We start from the raw sequence: 11,508 nt of genomic DNA, 5'->3' as shown, positions 1-11,508 counted from the left end.
TTCGGTGATACATTTAAATCATGTCTAGTTAATCTTGAACGAATGCTTATTAGATGCGAACAATCAAATCTAGTACTTAATTGGGAGAAATGCCATTTCATGGTTAAAGAAGGCATCGTTCTTGGACATAAAATTTCAAAAGAAGGAATTGAAGTGGATAGAGCTAAAGTAGATGTAATTGCTAAACTTCCAAATCCCACCAATGTTAGAGGAGTTAGGAGTTTTCTAGGGCATGCCGGTTTTTACCGACGTTTCATAAAAGATTTTTCTAAAATTGCCACTCCTATGAATAAACTCCTAGAAAAGGATGCTCCATTCATCTTTTCAGATGAGTGTATCAAATCTTTTAATATTCTTAAAGAAAAACTCACTAATGCACCGATCATGAAAACACCAAATTGGAATCTACCATTTGAACTAATGTGCGATGCAAGTGATTTTGCAATGGGAGCCGTTTTAGGACAAAGGATTGAAAAACGATTTCCACCTATATATTATGCTAGTAAGACATTACAAGGAGCACAAACGAACTATACAACTACTGAAAAAGAACTCCTTGCTATTGTCTTTGCTTTTGACAAATTTCGATCATATCTCGTTCTAGCAAAAACGGTGGTCTATACCGACCATTCTGCTCTTAGATACTTATTTTCAAAACAAGATGCTAAACCAAGATTAATCCGTTGGATCTTACTCTTACAAGAGTTTGATATTGAAATCCGAGATAAAAGAGGAGCAGAAAATCTCGCCGCTGATCATCTTTCTCGTCTTGAAAATCCTGAGTTAGAAGTTCTAAATGAATCGGCCATACAAGACAACTTTCCTGATGAATATCTATTGAAGATAGATTATAAAGAAATTCCATGGTTTGCAGACTATGCAAACTACTTAGTTTGTGGATTCCTTGAAAAAGGATTATCGTACCAAAAACGAAAGAAATTCTTCAGTGATATAAAACACTATTTCTGGGAAGATCCACATTTGTTTAAAAGTTGTCCCGATGGAATAATACGCCGATGTGTATTTGGAGATGAAGCTAGTAAAATTTTAAACCATTGTCACACAGGACCAACAGGAGGGCATTATGGGCCTCAACTAACAGCAAGAAAAGTTTATGAAGCTGGATTCTATTGGCCTACAATTTACAAAGACGCACACCTTCTTTGCAAATCCTGTGATGCTTGTCAAAGGGCCGGAAAAATAAGTCAACGTGATGAAATGCCACAAAATGTCATCCAAGTATGTGAAGTATTTGACATTTGGGGTATTGACTTTATGGATCCATTTCCAAAATCTCATAATAATCTCTATATTCTCGTAGCCATTGATTATGTATCTAAATGGGCGGAAGCACAAGCTCTCCTAACTAACGATGCACGAGTTGTAGTCAACTTTTTAAAACGTCTTTTTGCAAGGTTTGAAACACCGAAAGCTTTGATAAGTGATCGGGGTACTCATTTCTGTAATAATCAACTTGGGAAAGTTCTTAAAAGATATGGAGTAACTCATAAAATCTCCACCGTATATCATCCACAAACAAGTGGACAAGTTGAAAATACCAACCGAGCTTTAAAACGTATTCTAGAGAAAACCGTAGGATCAAATCCGAAGGAATGGTCCATTAAATTGGAGGATGCACTTTGGGCTTTTAGAACAGCCTACAAAACTCCAATTGGAACCACACCTTTTAGACTTGTTTATGGAAAAGCATGTCATCTTCCAGTAGAAATTGAACACAAAGCATTTTGGGCTTTGAAAACATGTAATCTTGATTTACATGAAGCCGGACGTTTACGATTAAGTCAACTAAACGAATTAGAAGAATTAAGGCATGAAGCATACGAAAATTCGTTAATCTATAAAGAAAGAACGAAGAAATGGCATGATAAAAGAATCAGAAGTTCAAAAGAATTTAAAGAAGGAGACAGAGTTCTTCTTTTCAATTCACGATTCAAGCTATTTCCTGGAAAATTGAAATCAAGATGGTCTGGACCATTCATAGTCAAAAGAGTTTTCCCATACGGAACGATAGAATTAATAAATTCAAATGGGATTGAATTTAAAGTTAATGGTCACAGAGTTAAACATTACATACATGGTCCGATGGAAGTCGACAACGAAGTTAATCACAATTTCGACACCACAGCTAACTAAGTGTGGGGAGAATCAAGTCTTTAAAGGATAATATGTATTTCTGTTAGAGTTAGATTGTCTGTTTTCGTGTAGTTCTCGAAAATGGAACCCAAATGGTCTTTCCTTAGCAGACCCTAAAGAACTAGTCTTCTCCCCCCATTCTGAATTTTTATTTTTTTTAGGTTTTTACAAAATGAAGACTGCCTGTGAACTAAACCATGGTCTAATGCTACACGCTTTGATCACTAAACGTAATAATGACATACTACCGAGTGAATTAGTATCAGTAATCAGAGAAAGAATGGACGGAGTTAGAAAAGAATCCAGACGCGAAGATAATAAATTACAATTTGGTAAAGGAAAATCAAAATCCGCAGCGAAAAGAAGAGCACGACACCTAGAAAGATGTCACAAATGCAGAAAATGGTCACATGGAGGTAAATGTTCAAATAATCAAACCTATTCAAACACCGAATTTGTTACTTTATGCAGAGACGGACCGTTCATATGTTTAGAAGAAAAGACACTGAATGCTCGAGGTTACGCCAATGTAGCCATGGAAAACCAATTAAACCGACTATCTTATGAATGGGATAGATCATATAACTAAGAAATCTATTTCACAGGTATGTCTGTACAGTTTTTATTTTTATTTTTATTTTTAACCTTTTGATAATAAACGTTAATTTGTTCGCTAAAAAGTATTAAATTGGTATTGAATAAAATTAGGTTTGGCGACCGAAATTATTGATATCATTCAAAAATTTATTACATCACTGCGAAATTTAACGGTTATTCTTAAGGTATATGTAAAGACCCTAATCTTACGAATTTCAGTACCTATAAATAAAGATAACTTAATAGATAAATGAGCGTTATTCTTATTCGAATTCAAACCATAGTCAAAACCAAAGTTGACAACTTATTCAAAAGTACTATTAAACCAAAAACAAGCTACTAAATCTTGAAGGAAATCTCTAAGGCAAGGTGCTAAGTTCGCTCCACTCTACACTCTTCCCTCGTTCCCGACGCCCCCTTGATTACCTGTCGTATAAGAAGGAAAACAAAGAATACGACTGAGCCAAAGCCCAGTGAACGGATATAACGAATAACGGAGTATAGTATGACATGCAAATTTAATTTCAAAACAAACTTAATTTCAAAACAAACTTATTTTCAAAATAACTTAGTTGCAAAACAAAGTACGAATATGTATAGATCCACAATACCATATATCATGATGCAAATTTCATAAAATAATGCACTAAGAGTCAAAACAAATAGCAACAAAGTATCAAAATGAAATCATAGGGTAGCAACTCCACTAATCATTCATATCAGTGACGTTTCGTATGACACTACGATGAACGTTCACCGTCAAAACAAAATCCTAGGATCGATCCATACGCCTCCTATCAAAATATAATAATAAAGAGCTCGTACCAACTACCGGGTAATCAAAAGGAGACGCCGTAGATATAAACAAATACACCGCTACGGTCGATGCCACATTATCGGTGTCACAATAATGCGCCCACGGGACCTCCATGGATAGGTTACTCTTAGGCATATTTTAAGAAACCGTTTAAACCGACTTATTAATTATAAATGTTCGAATATTTTTAAAGTGACTAACGGACTTTAAAATATGTTTTAAAAAGAATTAACGAGTTGATTTAAATATTTTAAAATCACGTATCAACCCAACCATTCGGCCTAACCTTTGTCACGAGTCATGTTACATAATTCTTTAGCCCTTTACATATGAACAACTTAAACGGGACTAAACGGGACATGTAAAGCCACGCGGAATGAGGGACACTCGATACGAATCACCGTACCACTCGTCACACACACACACGTTCTTTACCGGGACGTTTCCCACCTTTTCGGGACTGTTTTCGGGCTGTACGGGGCTGTTTTTGGAGCTGAATTCGTGACAGTTTCCAGACAGCACATTCGCGACAGTTTCAGGGTGTTTCGCGACACTTTCAGGCTATTTAGCGACACTTTCAGGGCTGTTTTGTGACAGTTTCAGAAGCTGATTTCGGGGCTGTCCGGAACAGTTTTCGGGACCAATTTCGGGGCTGTTTTGGTTGGATTTTTGAGACACGGTTTTGGCACAATTTACAAACACCAAAGTATTATGATTCCTCAATTAACAAACATAATTAGCAACCTCGTTAGTACATCAAAATGAGGAACACATAACACATTTCAAAGACTAATAAACAAACATTTTAAACAAGCATGTCATACAATAATAATTATACGATTCGAAACAAAGTTTTGAGAGGAAAGATTTACCGAAGCGATCCTAAAACCACCTAGAATATCCGTACCTTATGTTGATTGACGAAATTCCAAGGACAACCAAACACCACCAAATGATGCAATCACCGAGCCGAATCTAATGAACACGCACGTATAAGCACAAAATACATTCAAGTAGAGAGTATGTAATATCCTTTATTCAAAAAGTGTTATCATATGGTTCTTATGAGTTTATTGTTATCTAAATAGTTTCGTGTATTTTATATTAACGATATACTTATGTTACCCTATGTTATTATGACTTCATATTCCAAATTGTTATTGCCTTTGATATCTTAAGACTAAAATCCCACTATTGTAATTGAAAACATAGACTCCCAATATCAGTCTCTACTTATTTTCCATATTACACATAGATTGTAAATATCCCATTATATATAATTAGTAAATTTTGAGGTTTACTCACATGTGATTTCTGTACATGCTCACACGAGATTATAACAGAACTAAATATTTATATGTAATGAGTACTTACATATACTATTATTACATGTAGATGATCAACTCATATTTAAGTTTACTTTATACCATTTTATGTATAAATACTATATAACTACACGTGATCATCACTTTGAACTTTAAACATATACACACCTATTTACTACAAATATAAGTACAGTTTCTTCCTTTTTCTTTATGATCAATATTAAGAAGAAGAAAAAAAATATCAATTTTCATACTCAAATTTTAACATCTCATCTTTATTATAATCCATGTGATATGTAGTTGATCTAAATCAATAAATTAATTGAGAAAACTAATAAACAAATTTACATCAATAACAAAGGTGTTGGTTAGTAGTTACCGCTAAAACGTGTTCCAGATCCGCAAAAATATTGTATTCTTCCTTGAATGTCCCAATTCTCTTCCTCTTAATTTTATGAGATTGTAGTGAATAGTATGGATCAATTTGGTAAAAATTTCATTTCATTTGGTTTAGTTCAAGAGAGTGTCAAATGGAGTATACTTGTGGAAGATATAGCTTAATGAGACTTCTCATGTCCCTCTTAATAATTGTTGACCCACCGAATTCCATGTAACTGATGGATTTATATTACTTAGTTAATATTAAATTTAGTAATTTAGTTTTAAATTTTAGTGCAAGATAAATGACTATATTTTTTTTTCAACCTTAACTACTATATTTCTAGTATAATACAAAAGCAAGTTTGTTTAGTATATATACACATTACGTTTCAAGATGTTTATGTTAATTAACTTACCAATTAACTTATTTACCACTTATTACTTATGCATCTACCTTTATATATTAATTATTCTAGTTTGAGTTTTATATTGTTTTAGTTTTTAATTTTAGAGGATATTACAACTCCACCTACTAAAAAAAAAATTTCGTCCTCGAAATTGAAAGAAGTTATAGAATCGAAACGCACCAATTTGCAAACAAATGAGGGTGCTCGGCCCGCATGGTTTCCTCGAGTTCCCAAGTGGCCTCGCTAGCAGAATGATTCTTCCATTGAACTTTAACAAAAGGGGTGGAGCTTTTACGAGTTACTCTCTTCTCGCGTTCTATAATAGCTTCGGGCTCCTCAACATAAGAAAGATCAGCTCGAATTTCAGAAAAAGGATATTGCACCACGTGCAATGGATGATAGTTGTAACCCCGCAACTGAGATACGTGAAATACGTTATGAACATGAGATAACTGTGGCGGTAATGCTAAACGATAAGATACTTCACCAACTCGATCTAATATCTCAAACGGTCCAATATATCGAGGACTGAGCTTCCCTTTCAAACCAAAACGTCGTATACCCTTCCAAGGTGATACCTTTAAAAACACCTTATCACCCACCACAAACTCTAACGAACGTCGGTGTTTATCGGCATACACTTTCTGTCTCGATTGGGCTTCCTTCAGTCGATTCGTAGCTATAGCGACCTTTTCATTAGTCACTCTAACCAACTCAGGTCCTTCAATTAGTTTCTCTCCCGTTTCATTCCAACAAACTGGCGCTCTACACTTTCGACCATAAAGCATCTCAAATGGCGCCATACGGATACTAGCCTGCCAACTATTATTATAGGCAAACTCCACCAAACATAAGTACTCATCCCAATTTCCCTTCCAATCTAGGGCACACGCTCGAAGCATATCTTCCAAAATCTGTATCGTACGCTCAGACTGTCCATCAGTTTGTGGATGAAAAGCAGTACTAAGCTTCAATCGCGTACCCCAAGCTTTCTGTAGCCCCTTCCAAAATCTAGATGTAAATCGAGGGTCACGATCGGATACGATGGACGAAGGGACCCCGTGTAATCTCACAATTTCTTGCTGAAAAAGCTCGGATAGCTTACTTACCGAATAATCCATACGAATAGGCAAGAAATGTGCCGATTTGGTTAATCTATCAATCACCACCCAAATAGCATCGTGCCTTTTCACAGTCTTCGGTAAACCACATACGAAATCCATTGAGATATCATCCCACTTCCACACGGGAATGTCCAACGGCTGCAACAAACCACTAGCACGTTGGTGCTCGATCTTTACTTGTTGACAAGTAAGGCACTTCCCAACATATCTAGCAACGTCTTTCTTCATGCCACTCCACCAAAAGTGCTGCTTTAAATCCTGATACATTTTGGTCGAACCAGGATGTATAGAAAAAGGTGAGCTGTGAGCCTCAGACAACAGAGCCTCACGAATAGCATCATCATTCGGAACACATAATCGATTCCCACACCAAATAACCCCATCATCATCTTCTCTGAACTCTTTCACTTTACCCTCTTCCAAATTTTGAAACACTGTCCATAAATCACCATCATCCAATTGAGCCTCTTTTATTCTAGTAATTAAATCAGACTCGAATTTTAGATTTGCCAACATCCCCGACGCTCCTCTTTTACTCAATCCCATATCAAGTCTTTCGAATTCTCGAATGTGAGTAACCAAACATGAGATACTACCAAATGACTTTCTACTCAATGCGTCGGCTACCACATTCGCTTTTCCAGGATGGTATTGAATGTTTTCATCATAATCCTTCAATAACTCGAGCCACCTTCGTTGTCTCATATTTATCTCTTTTTGCGTGAATATGTATTTGAGACTCTTGTGATCGGTGAAAATATCACAAGTTTCTCCGTAAAGATAATGCCTCCATATTTTCAACGCAAAGATCACAGCAGCTAACTCCAAATCATGAGTAGGGTAATTAACCTCATAGGGTTTCAACTGCCTCGAGGCATAAGCAATTACCTTACCATGCTGCATCAAAACGCAACCCAAACCATGCTTAGAAGCATCACTATAGATTTGAAAACCCCCACTCCCTGATGGCAATGCAAGAATAGGAGCTGATACAAGTCTTTTCTTTAACTCATCGAAACTCTTTTGTCGTTCCTCGGTCCACACAAATTTTTCCCCTTTCCTCAATAACTTGGTAAGCGGCAAAGCAATCGTCGAAAAACCTTCAACAAATCGCCGATAATAACCAGCTAAACCAAGAAAACTTCGAACCTCAACAACAGAAGTAGGTCTTGACCAATTTGTAATAGCCTCAATTTTCGCTGGATCCATCATTATACCCTCAGCCGATACAACATGACCCAGAAAGGCAACTCTTTGCAACCAGAATTCACATTTAGAGAACTTCGCAAACAATTTCTTACTTCGGAGGGTTTCAAGTACAACACGAAGATGATTCTCATGTTCTTCTTTACTCTTTGAGAATACCAAGATATCATCAATGAATACGATCACAAACTTATCCAAATACTCATGGAACACACGGTTCATTAGATCCATGAAAACCGCAGGAGCATTAGTTAATCCAAACGGCATCACTAAAAACTCATAGTGCCCATAACGAGTGCGAAAAGCAGTCTTAGGGATATCTTCTTCTTTAACACGGAGCTGATGATACCCAGACCTAAGATCGATTTTAGAAAAATACTTTGAACCTTGAAGTTGATCAAACAAATCATCAATACGTGGAAGCGGATAACGGTTTCGAATAGTAATACGATTTAACTCGCGATAATCAATGCAAAGTCTCATGCTACCATCCTTCTTCTTAACAAATAAAACCGGCGCACCCCAAGGTGACACACTTGGCCGAATAAAACCACAATCTATCAACTCTTGCAATTGCTCCTTGAGTTCTTGCAACTCGAGTGGTGCCATACGATAAGGAGCTTTTGATATCGGTTGGGAACCCGGAATCAAATCAATCGAAAATTCCACTTCACGAACTGGAGGTAAACCCTGTAATTCGTCAGGAAATACATCGGGAAACTCTCGAACAACATCGATATTTTCAAGGGAAGGACTCTCGATAGACAAATTCTGAATCGAAGCTAAATAACCAACACAACCATGTGTAATGAGCTTTTGCGCCTTAAGCGCTGAGATAACCTTGATAGACTTTACGGGAAGATCACCATTAAAGACACAATCGGGTATAGAATAATTTCCAAACAAAATCTTCTTAGAATAACAATCGATATTTGCGTGATGGCGAGATAACCAATCCATGCCAAGAATAATGTCAAAGTCATGCATGGTCATAGGAAAGAGATTTGCAGGAAACATGCAATCATTGAATTCCAAACGGCAATTTTGATACACGCGATCTATAGTTTCAACACTACCCATTGGGGTAGAGATCGTAAATGGAGTAGACAACCAAGTTGGAGGCACTTTCAAATATTTCGAGCTCTTAACAGACACAATCGAGTGCGTAGAGCCAGAATCAAATAGAACGAAGAGGGCACGATGGTGTACAAATACATGACCAGTAATAGTACCTAATAACATCAAGAATGAATGAACAAATAACTCGAAGGAAATATTTTTAAAATGAATAGGGATCGAAATATACCTGTAGCGTCAGCAGCCTGAGCAGCAGTCATGGCAAAGACGCGTCCACCAGGAGCTGGCGGAGGAACCTTCGGAACAAACCCAGGTCTAGGATTCTTGCAATCCTTAGCTAAGTGACCAACCTCTCCACAAGCAAAACATGAACCCGCACTACGATAACAAACTCTTCCCGGATGATTCTTTCCACAAGTCCCACACGGTGCGTTGGCATTAACACCACCACTTCCATTACCCCTTTGCTGCCCTTGGGGACGGTACACTTGTAATTGACCACGGTTATTATTATTTGGCCCGTTGTCAATCCTTTGCTGATTTCCTCTATTATTCCAATTATTACTACGATACCCTTGGTTCCCAGATTGTTGACCCTGTTTGGTAGTCGGTGCAGGCACAGATCGTAGTGGTTGTGCAATCTTAACCCTCTTGTTTTTACCATCCTCATTTTTAGTAGCCAAATACTCAGCTCGCTCCATCTCCAAATTCCGAGCATAATCGGCTGCCTCAGCGACATCAAAACATTTCAGATTAATCATTTTAGAGCGGTAACGCCCATGAACAGCCCATTTGTACTTACGGGCTTGGTCCTCAGAAGACCCAGCAGCAGCACCAATCAAACCCACAAGCCTCAAAAACCTTTTGGTGAAATCATTAATAGACTCATCATTCCCTTGCTTGATATTCGCATACTCCCGAATCACAGCTTCTTTCTCCGCCTCAGAAAAGTACTGACGGAAAAACAACTCTTTGAAATCAACCCAATCTAATGAATCCTCAAAATCGATACCCCCTTTCGCTTGTCTCAAAGCGATCCACCAGCGCTGAGCATCCCCTTCTAGTTTATAAACAGCTAATGGCACCCAAAACCTCTCTTCACAACCAAGCACTCGGTATATCTTCTCAATGTGAGTGATCCAATTCTCAGCTTCCACGGGGGTACTAGCAGTGCTGAATGACAAAGGACGTTGTTTTTGAAAGCGTCCTAACCAAACATGAATAGCATCCCCCGTTACAGCTTTCTTCTCCACATACTCATCCTCGTCTTCATGCTTAAAAGTCTCGCCACCTTGATTACGCATAGCATCAATAGCTTGAGCTATAATGTTGGGTAACAAATTCGTGATAGTTTGGTTAATCTTGTTATCTACCTCCTCCTCGGACATTCCCTTTTTTTTCGGTGCCATCTATGAATGAGATGAGGATATAACGGTTACGATTAGTACGAAGAATAAAAGAGAATATTCAAAGTGGAATTAGAATAATATAGCGGAAGGAAAATCCTAACCCAAAAGTCTACCCAAATCTCACAGGCCATAACTTAGGACTAAAGTTTCTACAGGAGGGAACCTAAGCTCTGATACCATTCTGTAAAGACCCTAATCTTACGAATTTCAGTACCTATAAATAAAGATAACTTAATAGATAAATGAGCGTTATTCTTATTCGAATTCAAACCATAGTCAAAACCAAAGTTGACAACTTATTCAAAAGTACTATTAAACCAAAAACAAGCTACTAAATCTTGAAGGAAATCTCTAAGGCAAGGTGCTAAGTTCGCTCCACTCTACACTCTTCCCTCGTTCCCGACGCCCCCTTGATTACCTGTCGTATAAGAAGGAAAACAAAGAATACGACTGAGCCAAAGCCCAGTGAACGGATATAACGAATAACGGAGTATAGTATGACATGCAAATTTAATTTCAAAACAAACTTAATTTCAAAACAAACTTATTTTCAAAATAACTTAGTTGCAAAACAAAGTACGAATATGTATAGATCCACAATACCATATATCATGATGCAAATTTCATAAAATAATGCACTAAGAGTCAAAACAAATAGCAACAAAGTATCAAAATGAAATCATAGGGTAGCAACTCCACTAATCATTCATATCAGTGACGTTTCGTATGACACTACGATGAACGTTCACCGTCAAAACAAAATCCTAGGATCGATCCATACGCCTCCTATCAAAATATAATAATAAAGAGCTCGTACCAACTACCGGGTAATCAAAAGGAGACGCCGTAGATATAAACAAATACACCGCTACGGTCGATGCCACATTATCGGTGTCACAATAATGCGCCCACGGGACCTCCATGGATAGGTTACTCTTAGGCATATTTTAAGAAACCGTTTAAACCGACTTATTAATTATAAATGTTCGAATATTTTTAAAGTGACTAACG

General features: G+C 37.3%; 1 protein-coding gene across 1 annotated transcript; it reads right to left on the bottom strand.

Moving 5' to 3' along the window:
- Positions 1–5,842: 5,842 nt before the first annotated feature.
- LOC139854796 (uncharacterized) lies at positions 5,843–10,497 on the bottom strand. The gene is made up of 4 exons (XM_071844081.1): positions 9,318–10,497; positions 8,525–9,243; positions 7,593–8,158; positions 5,843–7,496 (listed from the first exon to the last, which is right to left on the bottom strand). The coding sequence occupies exons 1-4, from the start codon at positions 10,495–10,497 to the stop codon at positions 5,843–5,845; spliced, it is 4,119 nt and encodes a 1,372-aa protein (XP_071700182.1).
- Positions 10,498–11,508: the final 1,011 nt, after the last annotated feature.

This window comes from Rutidosis leptorrhynchoides, chromosome 1, assembly GCF_046630445.1.
Source record: "Rutidosis leptorrhynchoides isolate AG116_Rl617_1_P2 chromosome 1, CSIRO_AGI_Rlap_v1, whole genome shotgun sequence".
In the NCBI taxonomy this organism is placed as follows: domain Eukaryota; kingdom Viridiplantae; phylum Streptophyta; class Magnoliopsida; order Asterales; family Asteraceae; genus Rutidosis; species Rutidosis leptorrhynchoides.
Note: the sequence above shows the minus strand (reverse complement) of the source record. Positions and strands in the feature narration are given on the sequence as shown.